This window comes from Diceros bicornis, chromosome 24 (genome assembly GCF_020826845.1).
Source record: "Diceros bicornis minor isolate mBicDic1 chromosome 24, mDicBic1.mat.cur, whole genome shotgun sequence".
NCBI lineage: Eukaryota > Metazoa > Chordata > Mammalia > Perissodactyla > Rhinocerotidae > Diceros > Diceros bicornis.
The window spans coordinates 36,942,422-36,968,919 of NC_080763.1; the positions used below are offsets into that span (position 1 = coordinate 36,942,422).

Here is a 26,498-nt window from a genome sequence, read left to right on the forward strand (position 1 = left end):
ACAGATTAGTTTCAGGGTTCCGGTTAATACCCAAGGCAAATATCCATGACTCACTGTGGGTTTTTTTTAAATAATTGCTTTTCATCCTAATGGTATTATCTTAAATAGTTTAAAAAGTTATATATTTACTATGTTTTACATCCATTTCCATAAAGAAAATAACACAGGAGCTATCAAAAAGCAAAGGAATTATATCAGTTCCCAAATGAACACAATCGGTTTAGAAAAAGATATCCAGTCACTACTTGGATTCAGGTGCTACGCGTTACAGCACTGTCACTCCACAAACAAGATGAAGTATGTTTCCCTTTGAATTAGCAAAATCCAGAAAAATTGCTTCTTAAAAAGACGATTACAAATACATCATCCTGCACATAATAGGCAAATTCTAAAGAGTGAACAACCCTTTTAATAAGAGAATTGTTCCCAGGCTACTAGAGATCAAGCTAATCTGAATTTTGACGTCAGACAAATATGGTCAAAGTTGAACATCTGCTACAAGTATATGGCAGTAAGATTAAAAAAAAAAAAAAAGGAAGGCAATACCTATAGTGGTTTAAAAGACAGGTTTTAGAGTCAAACCTGGATCTGAATGCCACTTATGCTGAATGCTACTTACTTATGACCTGGGGGATGTTACTTTACCTCTATGTACTTTAGGACCCTTACCAATAAAATGTAAATAACAGAGAGAAAATGTATGTATGGTAGTTTGAGCAATGGCCCTCTGAAGATGTCCATATCCTAATCCCCAGATCCTGTGGATGTTACCTTACATGGTAAAGGGACTTTGCAGATGTGATTAAGGATCTTGAGATAGGAAGAGCATCTGAATTATGCACAGAGTCAACAGTATGAGATGGGACTACGGAAACAAGAGATTGGAGTGATGTATGAAAGGGTCACAAGCCAGGAAGGTGGGCAGTCTCCAGAAGCTAAAAAAGGGCAAGCAAACGGATTGTCCCTTAGAGCCTCCAGAAGGGAACTAGCCCTGCTGATACCTTGACTTTACACCAGTGAGGCTGATTTTGAATTTTTGGTCTTGAGACTGTAAGATGATAAATTTGTATTGCTTTAGGCTTGTGGTAATTCGTTACCCCAGAAATACGAAACTAATAGAGCAGTAAAGCACAAAATGAACTACACTGCTGCACAGCCCAATGCTGAAGACCGACTCTCAATTAATTTCACACATTAGTTGAAGACTATGTGGATTTGGGGATGATCTAGGCAACTGTGTCATCATCATGGAAAAAACAACCCAAGGTATCAACAACTGAATATTATAATGAAAATATATTTATCATGAGACAATTTATATTCTAGTATATCTAGTAACTCTTGAACACAAACACAGCAAATAATAAATTTAACTTGTGACATAAATAAAAAATTAGGGATGCAGTTCCTGAGGTCCAACATCAGCCCAGAGGTCAGAGATCGAATGTCTTTGCCAGGATGTACCTAGGGGCACAGCTGCAGACCCAGAGAGGGGAGTGACCAAGGCCATCCACCAATCCCTTGATTGATAAGTGAATCACCTTCAACAGGAGACCGTCCAGGCTCTTCTTAAGCACCTCCAGTGGACAGGGCACTCACTACCTCCACTACAGCTGAGTAGCCCGATGAGGTGAAGGCAGCAGAGGAGCAGGGACAGCAGTTCTCCCTGAGTCCTCGCTTCAAAGATGCTCCTTTTCTGACTAAGAATCAAAGAGCAAGTAGATGATGATGTCATTTTTGGGTGCTCACTCACCCGATGTGAAAACCGGCTGCTTTTGCCTCCCTTAAGGCAGGAGAGCAAAGTAACTAAAGGTTGTTCTGAAGTTGGACCGCATCGGTTCAGACGCCAGCGTTACCACTTACGAACCGTGAGACCCTTTACGTAACTTCTGTGAGTTTCAGTTTTCTCACCTCATGGAGTTACCATACAGATTGAATAAGATAATACACGTAGAGTGTCTGACACAGTACCTGGGTCACAGAATGTAGGCAATAACAAATGGCAGCAGTTACTATAGTTATGATGCTACTGCTGCTGCTGCCTGGTTTCACCATCATGTATCATTTGGGGAAATTTCAACGTGGTAGAGAACTGGGCCACAGCTATCCTAGGACGTGGATCTTACAGCAGCTCTATGGAGACAGCCCAGAAGTGGGGACCAGGTTTTCCCTACTAGATTTTCACTGACTTGCTATGTGACCATGGACAAGTCTCATGACCCTTCTGGATCTCTGCTTCTTCTTTGGTAAAGTTAGGGCACACCACATCCAGGATTGGTTTTAGCTCTGGTGCCTAGGATATTGTCTTGGGTAGGACTGTGTCATCCCACCCAGTCCCAGGGGGACAGAAAACTGTAATGGAGTAATTTCTGTCATGGAGGGTGGCAGTGGAGGGGCTGGGGAGAAGATATAGACCTGACACAATGGTGTTTCTCCCATATCCAAAGTCACATGCCTCTGTGTTAGGTTCCCGTTGGACTGGGAGGAGAAGAAGTGGGCAGCATGACCTGGTCTGTGGTCTGAGCAGAATTTGCCACCCGGACTAAGAAGATGAAAGGAGAGTATCTTTGCCCTTCTGCTTCCTACTTGTTCTTTAGCTTGCACTAATTAGGCTTCAGGCTCTCTAAGTTCTACTCCAGAAGTAAAAGGAAAGTTGAAGTTGAGAATCACTGAGTACTGAGGGGTATGTGGTGATTAAGCTATGGTGGGTAGCAGCTGAACTGGCAATAAGCACAACGCAGCCGGGGGCAGTGCTATTGGGCCCCTGCCCTCTGTCCTCCTTCCATGTCATATATGACTATTGCTGAGTAAGAAAAGTAGAAGTGAAAGGACACATCCATTTTGGAGTGGGTAAGCGTGTGTGTGCAGCGGTTTCTCTGCCCTCTGTAGTGGTTGGTGATGTCCCATATCCCTGACTCTGACGCAGCAGCACCAACAAAACTGGTGAAAACTAGAGCCTTGTATGTGAATTAGTATGCGCAGAAAAAATTGTGGAATACCTGATCATGAAAAACTTCATGCAATTTCACAATATTGGGATGTCCTTCACAGAGTTTCAGAGCTGTTATTTCTTTCTGAGTATTGGCTTCCAACCTGCAAGATGAAGCAATTAGCTTCTATGTATCTCTTCACCACGTTTTTATGTCAGTATTGCCCAAACCCTAATTTTGTTTTTATTTACAGTGTATTCAGAATATAAGTGTCAAAAAATCAGAGTAAGGCTTCCATAAAAGTAATGAGTCATACTACCCACCAGAGCAAGTATGTATTATTCTCGAGAAAATGATTATTTCTGAGTCAGAAAAGAGCTCATCATAGGAAGAAATGGATGCCCTACTTGTCTGACCATTTAGTAATAAGAATATATAATCATGGAGGTAATTAATAATCAGTTAGCAAAACAACTACCTGGCTCTCAAACCCATTGACTAGGACGAACACATAAGAGAGACTGCCAACAATGGCCATACCTTTTGCTGATTATTTTGACTGCAAATGCCTGGTTACTTTTTTTGTGTATGCACTTTCGACAAATTGAAAAACTTCCTTCTCCCAATGGTTTGTCCTTCAGATCTAGGTCATAGTGTTGATAGAACGGAGAGTCCTGATAAGAAACCAACATCATTTAACTTAAGAAAATATTAGTAATACACAGGGATAAATAAAATTGTAGAGTAACAGAAAATTATTCATATTAACAAATATGAATGGAATACGTTTATAATCTTTGAAAATTCATCTTACTTTAGCTCATTTCTATTTTCTTCTATATTTCATATAATTTTCTATCGTAAAAAGAAGCTCATTCAAATTGATGTTAATAATTCTCTAGGGCAAATATTGCTATTTCCATTAATTCATGTTTAAAATTACATTTAAGTCAAATAGTAGTCTATTAAATATACCGGACTTGAGAAAGTCAATTAGTATTGGTATTTAAACCCTAAATACGTCATTTAACTAGCCACATCTATATACCTTCATCATCGCACTCCTAGCAACATTTGTAGCTCCAGGACGTTCAACTCCCATGTGAAACTGAAGAGGATCTATGACGGCCGCGTTACGCTTGAACAGAATGGAGGGAGCAACAAAGGAATAGCCCTAAATAAGAAAAGGGAAGAGAAAGAATCAGAATTTGCAATTTTCCAGTTTAGCACAAACTAGATTGTAATAATTTTCCTCTTAAATCAAGAAAAAAGAATGAAAACCACAAATATTTAAGATGAATCTAATTTTATTTTATTTGTTATTCAAAATGCAAAATTATTTCAAATCAATATAAAAATGCTTTTCAGAAGGAGATAATGCCATCTTCTGGCAGAATTAAACCAATTCAAAATTAAAGACAGAGAAACACTTCCTCCCTATTCCACCCCCCCAACATCTGACTCATAGCTATGATGCTTTTGCATTCCTGATAAAAGTTCACTTTTAAACACAACTAACTTCTCAAAAAAGGTAGAGTTAAGGTATTAAACAAAGTGGTCCAAGTGCTACTGTTTTTCAAGCTAGAAAAACAGCAAGTTTCATTACAGTTATTGTCTAATTCAGCTTGACTCTTATATTTCCTTAGACTAATCAAATTTAAAATTGAGTTTAGAAAAAGAATCAAGTGAAACGGCAGAATGATGTGCTGAACCAAAGGTGGTATAATGATGGATGAGTAATCTGTTCAAGCTAGAACATTCACTAGTTCAATGACTATTTCCTAAACATCCACTATGTGTCCAGCCAAGTGTTAGCCATTAGTGTCACTAATGTTCAGACAGTCTGGATGGTCAGATTAAACCATACTAAGTCTACTTATGGGAGTCAAAGAAGTGAAGCTATGATGCTATTTAATAGTCAGAATATTCTATCTTAAGTCTGAGAAAGATCCTTTTCTAAATATAAAATCCTTTCTGAATCTTTTTTTTTTGTGTGAGGAAGATCAGCCCTGAGCTAACATCCATGCTAATCCTCCTCTTTTTGCTGAGGGAGACCGACTCTGAGCTAACATCTATTGCCAATCCTCCTCCTTTTTTTCCCCCAAAGCCCCAGTAGATAGTTGTATGTCATAGTTGCACATCCTTCTAGTTGCTGTATGTGGGACGCGGCCTCAGCATGGCCGGAGAAGCAGTACGTCAGTGCGTGCCCGGGGTCCGAACCCGGGCCGCCAGTAGCAGAGCATGCGCACTCAACCGCTAAGCCACGGGGCCGGGCCCTTCTTTCGGAATCTTTATGAGTTGGAAAGCAGTTAAGGTTATTCACTGAAGATAAAAATTAGATAACACTGTTTAAGAATTAAAGAACATTTTATATGAATAGAGGTAAAATAAAGTAGTACTATATTTTCTGTAAAAGAGGCTGAACAGAAATAAAATTTCAGGTATAAACTCAACACCTGTTTATATCAAAAATAAATACATAAATGGGCCCGGCCTCGTGTTGTAATAGTTGAGTTTGGTGTGCTCTGATTCAGCAGCCCAGGTTCACGGGTTCGGTTCCCGGCGCGGACCTACACCACTTGTCAGCCATGCTGTGGCGGTGACCCACATACAAAACAGACGAAGACTGGCACAGATGTTAGCTCTGGGCTAACCTTCCTCAACAAGAAGAAAAAAAAAAGGAGGAAGATTGGCAACAGATGTTAGCTCAGGGTGAATCTTCCTCAGCAAAAAAAAAAATAAATAAACACATAAACAATATCTGCTATTTAACAAACCATAAGCTTCAGTTAACAATTTGCAATATCTCTGTATTTAATAATTTTGAAGAGATTAGAGAATTCTGTTTTTTAGATGCCAAAAAATACTTTCATATGGGAAAATTAATCTTTTCTTTCAAAGCACATATGGCTGATGTACAAGTGCACACTCTTGGAGATTACCTGGAAGAGCCTCTCGGAGCTCTGGGGCAGTGCTGCAGGAGAGTAGGTGGGATCCATTTCTGTGAACTCTTCTGCAAAGTTACTCACATCTAATTCATCTCGGATGACTGGCTTGAATGGTGCGGGCACTTTTTTGGCAGCTAAATCATCCCAATTTATTTTCTAAAGCAGACAAAGAAAATTGGTACAAAGTAGAAATAAAGTTGAAACATTTTCCAAGAATAACAAAGGTAGACTATGATTTTAATTGATCAATGAGGAGAGAGGCACATATTTCAAACCAATGATTAAAAAAATATATATTTTTTACAAGCATGAGCACATTTTCTGGCTGCAGCTTAGAGCTCCAGCCACTGCTGTGTCTCAAAATGAGACCACTTTCCATCCCAGTAGGGTCTTACCTGGTCCTCTGGGGGCACCAGGACACCCCGGTTTACCCTTAGGGACAAGAGAAAAATTACTTTTGTCATGAGACTCCTGAGAAAAGTTTTAGGCCAAAACAAAACAAAATGAAAACTAAGCTCACCTGTAACAAAGGGCTTTAAAATGCTCTATGGATATGAATATTACCTCAAAAGGAATATTTCTATTTTCTAGAGGCAATGTTAACTAGCTCTCCTCTTGTACTTGGTTTTCCTTGTGGTCATCTGGACAGATTAGAAGATAAACTCACTATAACTTATACATTTTTAATGTCTATAAGTCTAAATGATACTATGATAGTATGAACTGAGGTAACCATTCTTTTCTCATTCAACTGTATTCAAGCATTTTAAACATTGCCTCTTCTTTTCCCCATGGGATAATCCAAGCTCCCTTTCCACCATGTCAGTCACTTAACTGTTTGATAAACTGCTCTGTTTTATATTATTCAAATTTAACTCTCTGCTCTGTTTTCTTTGTGCCCCTTCTGTCACTTAAAACAATCTCAGATAATACTTACTGAATTGAATCCTACAGATAGCCAATGAACACATTTCTTCGAATCATTGATAATAAGATAAACCATTATTTTATGTACCATTAAGAAAGAAAAAACATTACCAATTAGAATAGTAAGATGTCCATTGTAAGATGCATACTGATTTCAGAGACAGTAAAACGTGAAACTTGCACTTCTTGGTTGATGACATTCAGTAAGTTTGATCAACTAACATAAAATGTTTTTATTATGCCCTCTTGTGGAAGCAATGGAGATAAAATCATAAAATTACAGATTTTCAAATTTTTCAGCTAGAATGGGTTTTAGAGATCATTTAGTTCATCTCCCTTATTTGATCCGGTTGGAAATTGAAGCCCAGAAATAAGAATGAACCTTCTCACTTAAACATTAGCTAGTGTCAGGGTCAGTCTCTCGACCTTCTAGTTAGTATTCTTTACTCTATGTGGTTGTGATGTTTTCCATTGTAAGTATATGATTTGTGCTTGGCTATTGTATATACATTAAAAGAAAACTTCTAGAGTAAAGAGGTAATTTAAAGAAACATGTTGTTAGCAGGAGAACGTTCAGATGTAGAACATTGAATGCTTTTATGATCCTCTCCACCTCCACTCCATTTAGTTCGTTACAACTAGAATTCTGGTCTTTCTTCAAGTGTCCCTGTCACTCAAAAAGTCAAGGCAATTAAATAATCTAAAATTACTATTCCAAGCTATAGAAAAGAGAAATTTCTCTAATATGAAAGACATATTGTAATATTCACAAGCAGGGAACCATGGAGAAAAAGATCCTACAAAAACATGATAGGTAGTTTTTTGCTTGAATACTTTCTTGAATTTTACTTTATTGTTAATTTTTGAGCCAAACTTCTGAACAAGTTATTTGAAACAGTTTGTTCAAATATGAACCTTTCTAAGCCATATTAATCTATGAAATACACACAATGAGAAATTAATTTTATTCTAAATGTATTTCTCACTGTGTTACTAAACTTCTGTAAAATGTACAGTAATATTATTTAAAACGGTTCCACTGAGAGAGTGAAATAAATGTGCTGTTTTTGAGCATAAAAGTATAGAAAGATCATTCTTATTCTTAATCACTATTTGTTTTTGTATATTTAAAAAACAACAAAGGGGCCGGCCCGGTGGTGTAAGCAGTTAAGTGAACGTGTTCTGCTGCGGCGGCCTGGGGTTCGCTGGTTCGGATCCCAGGGGCGCACCGATGCACCGCTTGTTAAGCCATGCTGTGGCGGCATCCCATATAAAGTAGAGGAAGATGGGCACGGATGTTAGCCCAGGGCCAGTCTTCCTCAGCAAAAACGAGGAGGACTGGCATTGGATGTTAGCTCAGGGCTGGTCTTCCTCACAAAAAAAAAAATAAATAAAATAAATAAAAATAAAAAACAATAAATAACAATATGAAGCTTACTCTACAGCAGAGTTTTTTCTTTGTTTTGGTATGCTATTTTAATTTGTTTGGTGATAATAACGTAAAAACTCAGTTTGCAGAACAAAAATAAAACTTGGATGGTCCCTTTAGACCATAAATATTTAGGTCATGCTTGTTGATACGATGAAAGAATTTAAAACTCATAGCTCAGAGTTTTAGAAATCAAGGTCATGGTATCCCAGGTTGACCATTTAGAGTGAAATAACAAGGCAACTTACTCAATTTAACTTTTTTTTTCTAGTTCCTAAAATTTTGGTATTTTTTGGACTAAATTAAGCCAACTAAGTTGAGCAGATGTGTTGGTGCTCTGTGGAATGGTCTCATTAGGCTTTTTCGGAATAAGAAAAGCATTGTCTCAGGTACAAAGAAGATAAATGAATAATTCTCTATATATTATAGCTATGTCACTGAGAAATAGGTACATTTTGAATTTTCTAAGATTTCTCCTGGGAAAAGAAGAAGAGATGAAATTACCATCTAAAAGGTGTAACACAGTGGCAGTAACAGTTCATGAACTGAGAGAGAAGTAAAAAGTATAAGTAAAAGTCTCCTCAGTCCACATGCCTGAATCTTGAGATCATAAATGGAAACCACTACTCAGAAACTCTAATCAAAGAGTATGTAGAAAATTGAATGCCACTATGATCCTCCCCACTCCCACTTCATTAAGGGAGAAAAAGACCAGTTAGGTCTCTACAAGTAGAATTCTAATCCTTCCCAAAGGATCATTGTCATTTAAAAAAAAGTATATAAAATAAGCAATGTACACGAAAATAGTGAAAATATGACCCCAAAAGAGATCAGGTTCACTCATTTCACCAAGAACGCCAAGCACCCTGAAAACAGCAGGGTATATAAAACCATCTGTTCAATAAATTTCACCTGAAAAAAGAGATGTTCTTTGATTTCATCTGCATCACGTGGACCACATCCCAATCTTTTCTTGGGATCTTTCATCAAAAGACGCTGAATTAGGTCTTTGGCTAAAGCACTCATTTTTGGGGGATACGGAGGCTCACTTTTTAATATTCTCCTGTAGGCAGATAAAACTTGCTGTTAAAACAACCAGAGAACGAAGTTACAGTGATGGTATACTTAGCAAAAACAAGTATAATACAAGATACTCTGAAATGGAATTACATGTGAAAAATGAAGAAAAAAATAAGAGATATTATGAAATCAAATCTCTGAAATAAGCAGAAACAAAAAGTATTGGATCATTTTTCAGTATAAGTCAGTCCTAATGGGAAGCCACCAACCCAAATACTTAATTGGGGAAAAAAAAAAAAAAAGAAAGGCTTGGGGCTAGACGATACCTCCTACCTATGGACTAGACTCTACGACGAAAGATTTGACACTGGAAATAACTCTTAATAAATTCAGGGAAGTGAATTCAGCACACAGATTAGAAAGGACAAAAGAAACCCCAACTGTTCCCACCTCACTTCTTTCCCCGTGTGCCAGCGAACATAAGGGGCCAGCGGGAATGCAGAGGGAAGGAGACTGAGACCAGGAAAGTCAGAACAACCTGGATATGGCTCAACTCCTGATAGCTGAAAATGAGCACCAGAGCTGGGGCTTTTCAGGGGGTGAAAGCATCAGCTTCATCATCCGCTACGATAAAACAGGCAGGCAAGCCCTGAAAGTCTACTTACTATGGAAACTAAAACATTAAGAGAATGACGCTTCTTGATGAAATGTTTGAATTTGTTCTAAGGTCACAGAAGAAATCAATCCAATCCAAACGTACCTTTGCCCCACTTAAAAGCCAGATCAATAATTTAATAAAAAAGAAATAATGGAAGGGATTGATTGAAATTAAGAAGCTTAACAGAGTATACATGGAGATAAACAGTTCCTTCTTTATTTGGATTTGCAAACAGATCCCCTGTAGGGCATTAAAACATTAATAACTGTTATGAAAAAAAACAGACAATAAATTTATAAGAGATAGTATTGTGTGGTGAGTAAGAACATGGACTTTGGAGCAGATTGAGTTCAAACTCAGGCTCTGCTGCTTACTGGCTGTGTGACCTTGAGATAGTTAATTAAGCTCTTCGTACCTTGGTTTCCTCAACCGTAGAATGGGATAACAACAGTACCTTCCTACAATGGGCATTATGATGCTTAAGTGAGTCAAGACATGATGTACAGTGCTTAGCGCAGCACCTGGAAAGTAGCAGATGCTTGACAAATGTGAGTGACTAACTGTTACACTCTCTCATTCTAAGGCACCCACAGAGAAAACAAGACACAGAGACTGTAGCAAGTAGCCATTGAGGATCAGTGAGATGAGAGGGGAACTGTACTGTTCCCCTAAAAATTTCAGCAGTGTCGTTCATTTCAAAGCTAATTTTACTTCTAGCGCTCCATCCTGGGAACCTAAGAAAACACTGATAGAACAAATAAAAAAATAAGTAGGACCCTCTTTTGTTTTTGACTCGCTAAGTATTCTCCCATTGCTCACTGCTCATCAGGGTTTTCCACATTAGAGATAATCTTCTCCTGAGATCAGGTGCCGACATATCGGAGAGAGAAACCAGGAGCCCTGTTTCTCAGGGAAAAATAATTATAGGATTTTCCATTTTCTCCACCTCCAAAAAAATGTACTTTTTGCAGGTAAGAATTTTTTGTGTAAAAGGATTGGGCTATAGATACACTGCTGCTGACATTCACTTGTGCTGAACCAAGGTGCAGAAATAAGCACTTTGGCTGACATCATCTGAGGGTACTGACTGTGCCATCTGCTACTTCTTAAACCATAGTCATCCAACGTTTCGTGGAAGCCGACTCTGGACCAGGCCCTGGGGAAGGAATGGTCAGTCATGTTGAACATTGGGGGTTCTCACAAAAGGAGGGGCATCGAGAGAACAGTGAGCACTCGAACACGGGGGTGGCCCCACTGAGATGCCACGACTGGAAAGAGGAGAAGGAGACTACATGCACAACTCGAAGAGGTGGTCTAGGCACACACACAGCAGCACGGGTGTGCACCCAGGTGTGTGGCAGGTGTGCGTGCAGAGAAAGAGAGTTCTAGGTTCAGGTGAGGGAAGGATCAGATCAGGAAGAAACTGAGCAGAAATTCCTTCAGATTTCTGCTGAAAACAGTGCTTATGAGGGAACATGGAGGACAACCGGTGATAGCCCCAAACCCTTCCCTTTCCCGAGTGAAAATAATATGGCCAGACCAGCAGGAGTGGACCCTAGCAGGTGATGATGAACATCCACCCCAGCTTGGTGAGGTGAACGTGGAGCCATGCAGGAGACAACACAGAAGGCACGCTACTTAGGCTCCCTGTTGTCTTGGTAAATGGAGGGGCACAGGGTTTCCTCAGCCTGTGGACAGGTTCTGAAGACTAATCCTGCTAGAAGACTGCAGAGCCAGTTAGAGGACCAGGAAGTGGGGGTGGGGTGGTGAGGAGAAAGGGCTCACAGCTTATACCTTGTCTCCACAGGAAGATGATCTCGGATTCACCTTCTTATACTGTTTCCTTGAAACGTACAGTGTCAGATGAAGATGAAATGTCAGCTGTGCCCAGTTATTGTGAAGTCACCTCTGAGAGGTGAGCTGTGCCTGGCCTAGAGATGTGAGCAGGCAGGTAGGCCCTGAGGGTTTTCTTACCCAAGACTAGTTAAAACACTTCCAGCAAACTTGCGCTCCTATGTGTTACCTCTTATCCCCAAGGATGTGGGGGCTTGGAAGCCATGCTCATGTGAGTTATAAGATACAGTTCCTGTGTTGAGCTTCCCATGCTGGGGTGGTCCACATCCACCCACTTGGTCCACTACTGGTGGAGTGCGTCCTTTGGGGGCTGGGAAGCTAGGCCTACCTGGTTGGAAGAAGCCCTGATGAAGATGCGTTTGATGTTGTCATGCTGATACACTGTTTCCTGACCCGTATCCTTCTAGACAGCTAAGAAAAACTGGTGCCAGATTCTAGGCTATCATGCCCTGAGAGTATGAACATCAATCTGAGCCCCAGCCCACTGCGCCTATGCAGAATGGGCACTGCAAAAATGGGGAGGCAGGTGGAGGATTCCTGTGGGACGCCTAGTCGTGACAACACTAGAGCATCCTGCAACAAGGGCAGAGGTCATCTCTTCCGATGTGCTTGATCTCTGAATTGGTACTAACCCAGAGTTATTCCTTCTTGCTTCCAGATCAAACTTGGAGCCCTCTGTACAATCAGAACAGGCTCTGAGTTGACATATTATGTTATACACTTCGCGTGTATGCTGTTATTTCATCCATACAACAATCCTATCAAAAGGCTGCTATTATCCTTGTTTTACAGATGAGGAAAGATTCCTTTCAAAAAAGCAAGAAATAAACGTATGAATTAAAATTTCAACCAGATATTTAGGACATGGATAATTTTAATATTGCAAGAATAAGCACATAACACAGCTAAGAAAATTTTGAAAAAGCGAATAATTGGGGAGGATTTGCCTAACTATATATTAAAATGTATTATAACACCAAATTGTAAAAGCGAGGTGCTAGTAAAATAAATTAACAGCCATATCAAGTGAACAGAAGAGACAACTTGAAAAATACCCAGGCATATACAAAAACTTACACTGTTTTTAGAAAGGGACCACCCACCATAGGAAAGGCCGCATTGTTCGACAAACGCGTTGGGGAAACCAGCTGTTTGGAAAAGAAACAAACAAGGCAAGAGCCTTGCCTTATACCACAACCCCAAATAAACTCCAAATGGATTGAGGAATTACACGTAAAAAGCAAAATGAAATAAAATTAAGTCTATAATGATATAAAAATGAATATAAACTTTCTTCCTATTCATGAATGTTAAGTTTCTAAAACTCCTGTGGTAAAAGAAATTCACAACAGATTAGCTTCAGAATTTACCGATTAAAGGATAAGGGCATCAAGATTAAAACTAAACCTCTGATGGAGAGATGGATGGATAGATGGGTAGATATGTAAGAAGCAAGGATGGTAAAACAGTCTTGGGAGAATCATGTAGTGAGTATGCGGGTGTCCATTGCAACAGATTTCTGAAATTTTTATAACCAAATGTAGTGGAAAAAGTGAACCTATGCAATTCTGCACGTGTGTTTTATATGTTCACTAAAATATAACAAATAAAGAACTGCCCCAATAAGAAAGTATCAATGCCCTTAGTACAACAGTACTAGCAATAATGGGCAGTGCTCACCTCGTCACCTCACTAAGACCTTTGCTCAAGTGTCCCTTATCAGAGCAGCCTCCTCTGACCATCCTAACAAAAACAGTTGTTTCCCCCACACTCTTTATCCCTTTCCTTTGTTTTATTTTTCTTTGTGGAATTTATAGATTATTATATATTTATCTATTATTTCTCTCTCCCAATGGAAGCTCTAAGGGAGTGGGGACTCTATTTTTTTTTTTTTTTGGTGAGGAAGATTGGCCCTGGGCTAACATCCACGCCCATCTTCCTCTACTTTATATGTGGTACGCTTGCCACAGCATGGCTTGAGAAGTGGTGTATAGGACCGTGCCCAGGATCTGAACCTGAGAACCCCGGGCCGCCGAAGCAGAGCACACGAACCTAACCACTACGCCACTGGGCTGTCCCCGGGATTCTCTTTTTTAAAATAGCAGTTTTGTTCACTGCTTTATTCCCAGAGCCTAGAACACTGCTTAGCACAAAGCAAGTTTTCAACAAATATTTACTGAATCAATAAGTGTCTAATTGTTTTCCATTTACTATACCTTGCTCACTCAGGATCTTTCTTCCTCAGTTTCAATATATGCCTGCAGATAATTTGTTTGCTTTTTTGCAGATGCATGCATTCTCGTGGGTTATTTCTACTTGTCTTCCATTTAAAAGTTCACAGTTTTTCCTATTTCGTGACTTAATGTTGCTGACTCTCACTTCCTGGTTCCCATGTGGTCCCAGAATTATAGAATTACTTAAATGCCTGCCTGAGTTAGCAAGAGTTTTCAGTAAGCTTCATTTACTCTAAATTTTTGTTCAATACTAGGGGAATAAGGAAAGCATATTATGGTGGATCTACTCAATGATATATTATACAGCCATTGCAAAATCACGTTTCTGAAGAGTCTGTAATTAGAGAATGCTCATAAATTTAAACAAAAACTGAAAAATATGAAATGATATTTTTAGCATGGGCACATTATACAGGTGAAAAAGATTAGAGAGAAATATTAGCAGTGTTTGTCTCTGCGTGTTAGTACTATGTTTTCCCCTTATGCACATTTTAAACTATAATGAACATTACTTTTAGAACAGGAACAATTAAGTGAACTTCAATTACAAGGTCACAGACCCACTGAGAGTTCACAGACTGGCAGGGAGTCTTGAATCTCCCTCTGTCTACAGGCCCCTGTGGGTCTTTTCCCACCCTCTGACAGGCATTCCCTTCTACCCTCAGCCTATGCAAACCTCGCCTGTCCTCCCAGCCCCAGCCCACGTGGCTGGCTCTCCATCACGAATGCTTCCCGGACATTCCCAGTCCTCAAGGGACCATGGCACCTTTGTAGTTCCACAGCATTCTTCTCCCCACGCAAACATTTGTGAAAGCTCCCCAATATTGTGAATTGTCATCTATTTATTCCATATCTTCCCAAACAGTATGTCAGTTTTCTCAGAACAAGAGCTATGCCCTTATATTTTTCTTCCTCCTTAGGAGTTAAAAATTACTCAACAAAACCCCACAGATTAATGAAATCAATCCCCCTGTTGTCTGTGGGCCAGGACTTCCCAACCCTTTACCTGAAATAAGCATCTGCCTCACTAGAAAAGGAAACAGCAGCATGGAACTGTTACCCATGAGAGAGCATGAAGCAACTTTCCAGTCACTTTGCACTTGACCCCAGTCCCACCTCCCAGTAGCTCTGAGTCCCTTGGGCAAGATAACCTCAGCTCCTTCGTCTGTAAATCAGCACAGGCTGCTACCTCCTTTTCAGGGTTGTAAGGATTCGAGGATATGATGTGGGTGACTTCTCGGCAAGAGGTTGGCACACAGTGGGGCGTGAACAGTGTCCACCGTGGGGCTACTCCACAGGAGTATGCTTTCTCTGAGCCACGAGACTGGCTGCCCGGGGGACAGTCCCACGCTGTCACTTCCCTCTGGGTGCTACTGAATTCTTCCTTGATTCACCTAACCTGTGTTTCCCTAGGCCACACCAGTTGGGTCATTAAGAATAATAAAATGAGATTCTTTACCTGCTTTTGCAGAATCTGTGACTCTACTCAGCCTCATCCAGCAATTCCTGGGAGTCCCCGCGCACGTCTTATGTGAGCTCTGAATACTCTTCTTCACTCTCACGTAAAGCATCTCATTTCCCTCTTTTGCCTAGTTCCCCCATCCTTTCCCACCAGCCTGGGAAGCCACCTGAGAGGTTATCATTCCTGCCTCAGCTTCTGGTGCAGAAGGGAGAAAATCTTTGTCCCTTATGAGGTTAGGGGAGCCACAGATGGATGCATGATCTTATAAAGATTTTGGTGAAAAGAGCTTTCTTTTCTTTTCAACTTATAGCATCTTCTCCCTAAAAATGACAGATCTGACCTAGAACTGCCCTTCCTCTCTCAATGGCTAAGGTCTTTGCGAGCTGAGCTGGTCTGCCTGGGCTCCTCTTCCTTAGACTCTTGTACACTTAGATTACTGGTGGGTCTACTAAACCAGTTTATTGGACACACCTGAACGCATCTTAACATCAGGGTGAGCACAGTTTAGGCTGAAGCTGGCATCCCATTACACTCACTATGGCTTTTACTGGGAGATCTCTTTCCAGTTCCTCTTCCTTTCTCTACTCTTCTGTAGCCCAATGCTCTTGAAGCTTTTACTTCTCCACCCACTCTATTATCTCTGTTAGAGTATCTTTCCCTAAGGGGCAAGATGATAGAGATAGGGGAGGATAGAGAACCCATACCTTCGGGGCTCCTTGGGACCAAGTGGCTGCACGTGACAATAAACTACGGCAGTGTCTGGAGTCAAGAGTGGATTGCAAGAAATTTCAAAGAGACTGCTAAATGGAAAAGAGCCAGAGGCAGAGAGCAAGAGCCAGAGTACAGCGCCAAGACTGCCATCCAAAAGGATGAGGCCCTCCTGGGGAGGCCACGGAGAAGCACAAGCACATAAGGCACAGCAGGTTACTCCAGAGACCAAAATAACTGGTAGAGTCGTGGACGTAGAAGGCCAGCTCCTTCCCTCCATGGCCTTTTCTGGTAGGTGTGAGCTGACTTGTAGACTTCAGGTGGATGGGAATAGTGGAGAACTGGCCAGGGTGGTGATCAGAGGTGGCAGTAAGGTGCCTACACAGGGGCCTCACTTGGAAACAACAGAGGCCAGGTCTCAGGTGGGAGCAGTGAGAGACTAACGGGAAGAACAGGAAATGGTAACCCTTCTGATGGCATCTCTGATGGATCCTCTCCATGGTTGGAAGGATTCTCTCTCTGTTTTATTTAGGGCTCTGACCTCTATACCCACTAAGGAGTGCTTCAGAGGGCAAATTAATAATACAGTACGATTCAGCTGTACCCCCACATGTTATGCAAGTGAAGGAGGAAGAAACGGATGTAAAGTATGATGAAAGGAACTAAGACAGAGAGCTGAGGAACTGAGTACAAGGGAAGAGTCATTTCACCCTGCTCCTCTCCTTGCTACACCCCTCCCACCACTGGACTCCAGTCAGAAGCTGTGGCAACTGCCTCATGTAGAAGAATGTGTAGATGAATAGCTATTGTAACACACGGTAACAGATTTGGGGGTAACTGGTCAAAAAAACCCTAGAAACATAGATGCTGCTATTTGGTATAAAAATATCTAAAATGAAGAAGAAAAAAATGAACAGCATACTGGGAATCAAGAAGGCTTTATAAAACATGCTGAAACAGATTTTATCATAAAGCTATAAGAAGTATAAGAAAGCCAAGGAAAAAATAAATATAATCTCTTCTTAAAACAGGGTAAGAAATGATACTTGTAATTATTCCATACATAACTCTAAAAGTAAGACATCTATAAACAGAAAATTTTTAAAAATACAAATGAGCTAATTCAAGGTGTTAGGACTAATCAACATGGATAAAATACAAAAATACAACAGAATTATTGTCTTGATCTTTTTTTTAGAAGACTATAGCATGTCACACAAAATCAATGTATTAAAATAATTATGCAAACAGAAACACTCCTTGGGAGAACAAATAATAAATAAATTACCTAAACCAAGGGTTGGCAAACTTTTTTGTAAAGGACTCATGGTACACAGACTTCTAAGATGGTCCCCAATGATCACTGTCTCCTTGTTTTCATGGCCTTGTGTAATCCCCTCCCCTTAAGTGTGGGCTGGACCCAGTGGCTTTCTTCTAGCGAATATTATTCACTAAAGATGACAAGATGCCACTTTCATGATGTGGTTACAAAACACTCCATCTTCCCAGTAGATTCTCGCTATTGCTCTCCCAGCTTACATACTGTGATGAAACAAGCCGCCATGTTAGATAGGCCCACATGGCAAGGAACCGAGGGCAGTCCTTCAGCCAACTCCTAGCGAGGAACTGAGGCTCTCAGTCCAACAACCCAGAGAAACTGAATCCTGCCAACAACCACATGTGCTTGGAAGCAGATTCTTTCCCAGTTGAGCCCTGAGATAACTACAGCCCAGCCAACGTTCTGATTGTAGCCTGTGAGTGACCTTGAAGTGGAGAAGCTGTGCCCAGATTCCTGATCCAGAGAAACTCTGAGATAATAAATGTATGTTGTTTTAAGCCACTAAGTTTTGAAGTAATTTGTTACTTAGCAATGGATAAAGGATAACTAATACAAGGCCAGACAATAAACACTTTAGGCTTTATAAGCTATATGGTTTCTGGGGCAATTATTCAACTCCGCTGCAGTAACACAAAAGCAGCCAGAGATGATATGCAAATGAATGAGCATGGCTGTGTTCTAATAAAACTTTACTGATGGACACTGAAATTTGAATTTCATATAATTTTCATGTCATAAAATATTGTTCACCTTTTGATTTTTTTCAACCATTTAAGAATGTAAAAACCATTCTTAGCTCACAGACCACACAAAAACAGGCAGCAGAACGGATCTGGCTTGCAGGCTATAGTTTGCCAAGCCCTGACCTACACAGTACAGCTAAAGCTGTTTAATGTCATTATTTTGATGACATTTAGACCTGAATTTATTTTTATTTTTTGCTGAGGAGGATTCACCCTGAGCTAACATCTGTTGCCAATCTTCCTCTATTTTGTATGTGAGCTGCCACCACAGCATGGCCACTGACAAGTGGTGACACCACTGAACCACTGAACCCGGGCCACCAAAGTGGAGCGCCCCGAACTTACCCACTAGGCCACCAGGGCCGGCCCAGACCTGAATTTATATAACATTATGTTTATACTAGTACAATGTTTATACTAGTTTAACTAGTTTAACTAGTATACTATACTAGTTTATACTAGTACAATGAAACACATTAATAAAGCGAATTTTATTAATGGATAATAAAATACCAAATAAACATCTCCTGGCAAATATTTTCTACATTTCAAAGGCAGAGAAAGTAAGACAAAGAAACAACTCTGTCAGAAATGATGGAAGAGCTGCAAATAGAACCCGATTCCTAGGTGAGGGCATATTCAATCACCATGGTTTGCAAAGCCCCAGGGAAATAACGGTCTCCTCCTTGGAGGGGCAGGCAGCAAAACTGATGGAGACACCAATGACTGGGTTGACACCTTCCCATGCAGCAGTAACACATACCCTAAAAGAAGAAGTTCCACACAGAAAGGCAGTAAAAACTAGTGGGAGACACACAAGTAAGAAAAGCACATGCTATATACATGAAATAAAGATAAGAAACAGACTCACAGAAAAGCTCAAGAGCAATCATTTAAATCTATAATTTTGATAATTTAATATTTGTCCAAAATGATACCAGGATGTGAGGAATCTGGAAATGATTTCACAGGAACAGTTAAAAGAACTAGAAAGGTTTACCCTAGATAAAACTATCTTCAAATACCTAAAGCAATGTCTGGAAGAAGCAACAGAACTATTCTATGTTCTTTAGAGGACGGGACCAGGATTGACATGCAGAGGTTAGAGGAAGCTAATCTCAACTTATTTTAAGGGGGAAAAAATTCTATACAACTAAAGTTGTCCAATAATGGAAGGGGCTTCCTTGAAAATACCTTATACAAGAGTGCCATCCAATCATTGATGACACTCAGGCACAAAGGAGATGACCATCAGGGAAACTGATGAAGGGATTCTTACATCATGGAGAAACTTTTCTTCTCATTCTAAATTCTTATCATATTTTGAAATTCGATATACCAGAAAAACACTTTGGTTCTGATTTTAGGCTACCTGCAGACAAGGACAGGCAAGCAGATAACTTGGATAATACATTATTTTGAAGCATCTCAAGTAAAAACTATAGAAAGTATGCCGAGTTCAGGGAAGATCACGATGATTAAGGAATGGAAGAATTCACTGATGAGAAAAAGCCTTGGCTAAATAAGATATTTGTGGACAAGATAATGATACATTTATCTGAATGGTGCATATTTTAAAAAGAACAGACTATAAAACATTTTACACCAGGAAAGACAATCACAACAATTATCTTAAAAGGAAAAGGTAATGTAGGATAGATAATTCAGTTTTTACACCGTTTGTAAATTTTGGTAACCAAACCAAACCAAACCAAAAAACCATGGAATCATCAGTTAACATCAAGTTTTAAACAAAATTATTAACAACTTGACAAAGTGAATAAATAACTAATTAAAGGGAAAGAATCCCATTTAAATTCTTGAAAAGGTTGCTCATGTTTTAAGATTTGAGACAGTCTGATTCAGGCTCTCCTTCTAAAACCATAATGCCAACTGATTGATCTAAAGGCAATAAAAGTGATTTAAATTTGAACATCACTTGGTTCAAAATATTCCTGCCATCATAACATACAATACACTCTCTCTCTAGAGGCAGACCCTATGGTGGAAAGGAAAACTATAAAAAGAAGATTGCTTGTGTATGTGGAATCAGAAAGAAGGGAATTAGTGAAAGGAGCCACTATTTAATCTTGTCAGGCTAAGGCCACCCTTTGCACCTGTTACCATGACACGTATGACCTTGCAAAGAACCCAAATTTTCAGGACTATGGCCAAGGTTTCCTATAATTCTGAGGCATTCTGAAAGTCTCAATAAGACCATCTAAAATAAGCAAAGTCATATTTAGAATTTTTAATAATAGGCATGATTTTAACAAGAAATATTCCTAATTACCTAACTTTAGTATTAAATAAACTAGAATAGTGAGAAATTATTTACTTTCTAACTTATCCTGCAAAGGGTACACTTAAAAAATTTAAGTTTTATTGACATGAAATTGATGTACAATAAACTTCCACATACAAAGTGTACGATTTGATAAATTCTGACAAAGGCATGTACACGTGAAACCATCGCCACAATCAAGAAAATGAACACACTCAACACCCTCCAAAGTTTCCTTGTGTCCCTTTGTCATCCCTCCTGCCCTCTCCCCAATCACTTCCCACACTTGAGCCAGTTTACATACCCAGAACCTCTTGAATGAAGGGGAGGGTGGGCTGTCTTGAGAAAGGACCCCGAAAATGTATACTGGTAATCTTTCTCCTAGCCTTCCCCAAAGGGAACTATGGCCTTTTACCAGAGTCACTGTACATTGGGGAAAAGGAAATAATCAGACCTTTCAGGGACTACTGGACACTGGTTCTGAACTGACACTAATTCCAAGTGACCCAAAATGTCAATGTGGCCCACCAGTCAGAGTAGGGGCTTGTGGAGGTCAGGTGATCAATGGAGTTTTAGCTGAGGTCCATCTCACAGTGTGTTCAGTGGGTTCTTGAACCCATCCTGTGGTTATTCCCCCAGTTCCAGAATGCATAATCAGCAGCTGGCAGAATTCCCACATAAGTTCCCTGACCTATGGAATGAGGGCAATTACAGTAGGAAAGGTCAAGTGGAAGCCATTAGAACTGCCTCTACCTAGGAAAATGGTAAACCAAAAAGCAATACTGCATTCCTGGGGGATTGCCGAGATTAGTGCCACTGTCAAGGACTTGAAAGATGTAGGAGTGGTGATTCCCACCACGACCCCATTCACCTCGCCTATTTGGCCTGTGCAGAAGACAGATGGATCTTGGAGAATGACAGTGGATTACTGTAAGTTTAACCAGGTGGCAACTCCAAGTGCAGCTGCTGTAGCAGACGTGGTTTCATTGCTTGAACCAATTAACACACCCCTGGTATCCGGTATGTAACTATCGATCTGGCATGTGCCTTTTTCTCCATCCCTGTCCTTAAGGCCCACCAAAAGGAGTCGCTTTCAGCGGGCATGGCCAACAACGTACCTTCACTGCCCGGCCTCAGGGGTACATCAACTCCCCAGCCCTATGTCATAATTTAGTTTGCAAGGCTCTTGATCGCCTTTCCCTTCCGTAAGATATCACACCAGTCCATTACATTGATTGGTGATTATGCTGATTGGATCTAGTGAGCAAGAAGTAGCAACTACTCGAGACTTATTGCTAAGACATGTGTGTGTCAGAGGATGGAAAATAAATCTGACTAAAATTCAGTAGTGATTTCTAGGGGTCCAGTGGTGTGGGGCTTGTCAAGATATCCCTTCTAAGGTGAAGGATAAGTTGTTGCATCTGATCCCTCCTACAACTAAAAAAGAGGCACAATGCCTTGTGGGCCTCTTTGGATTTTGGAGGCAACATGCTCCTCACTGGGTATGTTACGCTGGCCTATTTACCAAGTGACCTGAAAAGCTGTTGTTGAGTGGGGCGCAGAACAAAAGAAGGCTCTGCAACAGGTCCGGGCTGCTGCTCAAGCTACTCTGCCACTTGGGCCATAGGACCCAGCAGATTCAACGGTGCCTGAAGTGGCAGTGGCAGATAGGGATGCTGTCTGGAGCCTCTGGCAGGCCCCTACAGGTGAAATGCAGCACAGGCTCTTAGGATTTTGGAGCAAAACCCTGCCATCTTTCGCAGATAACTACTCCCCTTTTTGAGAAACAGCTCTTAGTCTGCTACTGGGCCTTAGTAGAGACTGAACACTTAACTGTGGGCCCCCAAGTTACGTGTGACCTGAGATGTCCATCATAAACTGGGTGTTATCGGAACCATGAAGCCATAAAGTTGGGAGTGCACAGCAACTGCAAGTGCTACACACAAGACTGGGCCTGAGCAGGCCCTGGAGGTACAAGTAAGTTATATGAAGAAGTGGCCCAAATGCCCACGGTCCCCACTCCTGCTACACGGTCTTTTCTCTCCCAGCCTGCATCTATGGCCTCATGGGGAGTTCCCTAAAATAGCTGACAGAGGAGGACAAGACTCAGGCCTGGTTTACAGATGCTTCTGCATGATATATAGGCACCACCTGGAAGTGGATAGCTGCAGCCCTACAGCTCATTTCTGGGACACCCCTGAAGGACAGTTGTGAAGAGAATTCTTCCCAGTGGGCAGAACTCTGAGCAGTGCACCTGTTTATTCATTTTATTTGGAGGGAGAAATGGCCAGATGTGTGATTTTATACTGATTAATGGGCTGTGGCCAATGGTTTGGCTGTATGGACATGAGTAGAAAATTGGTGACAACGAAGTTTGGTTGACAAACATATTTGGGGAAGAGGTATAGACAGATCTCACTGAACGGGCAAAAAAATGTGAAGATATTTGTGTCCCATATGAATGCTCACCAAAGGATGATCTTGGCAGAGGAAGATTTTAATAATCAAGTGGATAGGATGATCTGTTCTGTGGATACCAGTCAGCCTCTTTCTCCAGTCAACCCTGTCATCACCCAGTGAGCTCATGAACAAAGTAGTCATGATGGCAGGGATAGAGGTTACGCATGGGCTCAGCAACATGGACTTCTACTCAACAAAGTTGACCTGGTATGGCCAACGCTGAGTGCCCAATCTGCCAGCAGCACATACCAACACTGAGTGCCCAATATGGCACCAATCCCCAGGGGGATCAGCCAGCTACCTGGCAGCAGGTTGATTACATTGGACTGTGTCCATTATGAAAGGGGCAGAGTTTTGTTCTAACTAGAATAGACATTTATCTACAGATATGGATTTGTTTTCCCTGAACGCAACGCTTCTGCCCAAACTACCATCCGTGGACTTACAAAATGCCTTATGCACTGTCATGGTATTCCACACAGCACTGCTTCTGATTAAGGAACTCACTTCACAGCTAAAGAAGTACAGCAATGGGCCCATGCTCACGGACTTCACTGGTCTTACCATGTTCTCCACCATCCTGAAGTAGTTCGCTTGATAGGACAGTGGAATGGCCTTTTGAAGACTCAGTTACATTGCGAGCTAGGTAGCAATACTTTGCAGGGCTCAAGCAAGGTTCTCCAGGAGGCTCTATGTTCTCTGAACCAACATCCAGTATATGGTGCTATTTCTCCCACAGTCAGGATTCACAAGTCCAGAAATCAAGGGGTAGAAATGGGAGTAGCACCACTCACTGTTACCCCTAGTGACCCACTAGCAAAATGTTTGCTTCCTGTTCCCGTGACTTTATGCTCTGCTGGCCTAGAGGTCTTAGTTCCAGGGGAGGAATGCTTCCACCAAGAGACACAACAATGATTCCACTGAACTAGAAGTTAAGACTGCCACCCAGCCACTTTGGGCTCCTCGTGCCTCTGAATTAACAGGCAAAGAAGGGAGATATGGTGCTGGCTGGGGTGAATGATCCTTACTACCAAGATGAAACGGGACTCCTACCCCACAGTGGAATTAAGGAAGAGTATGTCTGGAATACAGGAGATCCCTTAGGGTATCTATTAGTATTACCATGTCCTGTGATTAGTCAATTGAAAACTACAACAACTCAGTCTAGGCAGGAATGAGGGTTTGGGTAGCCTCACAAGGTAAAGAGCCACAATCAGCTGAGGTACTCGCTGAAAGCAAAGGGAATACAGAGTGGGTAGTACAAGAAAGTAGTTAAAAATACCAACTAGGACCCCGTAACCAGTTACAGAAATGAGGACTGTAATTGTCATGAGTATTTCCTCCTTATCTTGCTATGAATACATCTGTGTGTGTATGTGTGTATAAACAAATACATAAATATTTTATATATATATGTCTTTGTTTTCTTTCCTCCCTTATTCCCTTATCATGTGAAATAAGATGTATTGACTTTCTATCATGGTATTCAAGTATTGTTAATTTTATACCATAGTATTTAAGTCACGGGATTTCCAGGAGAAGAGTGAACATCACTCAAGGACTTTATGTCCTCTTCTGGGGAAGGGGTTAGTGGGTTTTCAGTTGTAGGTGGGATAGTGGTATCATGTTAGGTGGAATTATGACCTTGTTATTGTCTTTATTTGGAGATTAAGTCGGTTTAAGGCGATGCATATGGCTGCCAAGTTGACAAGGGATGGACTTGTGATGGTTAATTTTAAGTGTCACTCGACTGGCCCACAGGTTGCCCAGAACAAATGTTATTTCTGGATGTGCCTCTGAGGGTGTTTCCGGATGAGATTACCATTTGAATTCCCTACCCAATGTGGGTGGGCACCATCCAAACCCCAGAGGGCCTTAATAGAAAAAAAAAGCAGAGGAAGGGAGGATTTGGTCCCTTCCTGCCTGCTTAACCTGGAACACAGGTCTTCTGCCCTTGGACTGGGAATTACACCACTGGTTCCTCTCCTTCTCGGGCCTTCAGATTCGGACTGGAATTGCACCACTGTCTTTCCTGGGTCTCCAGCTTGCAGATGGCAGACTGTGGGATTCCTCAGCCTCCGTAATTGTGTGAGCTGATTCCTTATAATAAATCTCCTTCTATATACATACATTCATACATCCTATTGGCTCTGTTTCTCTGGAGAACCCTGACTAATATAGTCAGTCTCTTTATATTTAGCCATTCCTATGGGTATAAAGTGGTATCTCATTGTGTTTAATTTGCATTTCCCTAGAGACTAATGATGTTGGTCATCTTTTCATGTGCTTATTTGCCACCCACAGATCTTCTTTGGTGAACTGTCTGTTCAAATCTTTTGCCCATTTTTAAAAACGGAGAGTTTTTTTCCCTGAGTTTTGAGAGTTCTTTATATATTCTGGATACAGTCCTTTATCAAATATGATTTGTAATTTTATCCCAGTCTGTGGCTTGTCTTCCCATTTCTCTTAACAGTTTCTTGCGAAGAGCGGAGGAATTTAATTTTGATGAAATCCAATTTATCAATGTTTTCTTTTATGGATTGTACTTTTTGTGATGTATCTAAGAATCTTTGCCTAACTCAAGGTTACAAAGATCTTCCTTTAGGTTTTCTTCCAGGAATTTTATAGTTTTAGGTTTTACATTTAGGTCTATGATCCACTTTTAGTTAATTTTTCTATATGAAGCAAAGTATTTATTGAAGTTCATTTTTTTTCTCCATACAATAGCCAATGGTTCCAGCATCATTTGTTGAAAAGACTATCTTTTCTCCACCAAAGTGACGTTGCACCTTTGTAAAAAAAATCAGTTGCCTATATCTGTATGGTTCTATTTCTGGACTTTCTGTTCCAGTTCACCAATAATCTGTCTATCCTGATACGAATACCACAATATTTTAAGTATTGTAGGTTATAAGCCTTGAAATCAATTTTGGTATACCTTTTCAAAGGTGATTTGGCTATTCTAGGTCCTCTGCATTTCTATATGAGTTTTAGACCCAAGTTGTCAATTTCTACCCCAAAAAAAAAGCCTGCTGGGATTGTGATTATGTTGAATCTACAGATCAGTTTGGAAAGAAATAACATCTTAACTATATTGAGTAGTTCCCTGACACGTGTGTGCTTATCAATACTTAACTGAACACTTGAGGGGTACCTTCTGCAAATTGCTGGATCTCTCCCTCTCTGCAGCGTTCTCCTCTCCAACACTGCTCTGCAAACTCGAGCTGCTTTGGTCTTCCTGGACTTTCAGCTCCATCTCCTCAACTCCGTCTGGGTTCTCCCTCCCTGCAGCTGCAGCCTGAACACTCTCAAGGCAGGAAGCTGGGCAATCACAGGGCTCACTTCATTTATAGTCCATCTCTCAGTGTTCACTGTCCTTCACTGCTAGATGCTCAGTGTCTTCAATACTGTTGCTTCATATATTTTGCCCATTTTTAAAACTGTTTCAGGCAGGAAAGTAAATCTGGTCCCTGTTATTCCATCTTGCTAAGAAGTAGAAGTC

At 40.7% G+C, this 26,498-nt stretch overlaps 1 protein-coding gene across 3 annotated transcripts in view; it reads right to left on the bottom strand.

The window, feature by feature from the left end:
* The window catches only part of RPS6KA5 (ribosomal protein S6 kinase A5), a 169,842-nt gene that overhangs the window by 17,171 nt on the left and 126,173 nt on the right, over positions 1–26,498 (bottom strand). For all 3 annotated transcript variants that reach the window (XM_058567547.1, XM_058567549.1, XM_058567548.1), the window contains exons 8-12: positions 9,147–9,297; positions 5,873–6,034; positions 3,979–4,104; positions 3,471–3,604; positions 3,000–3,093 (exon numbers count right to left, since the gene is read on the bottom strand). In XM_058567547.1, coding sequence (XP_058423530.1) covers positions 3,000–3,093; positions 3,471–3,604; positions 3,979–4,104; positions 5,873–6,034; positions 9,147–9,297 — 667 coding nt within the window. The remainder of the gene's footprint in view (positions 1–2,999; positions 3,094–3,470; positions 3,605–3,978; positions 4,105–5,872; positions 6,035–9,146; positions 9,298–26,498) is intronic.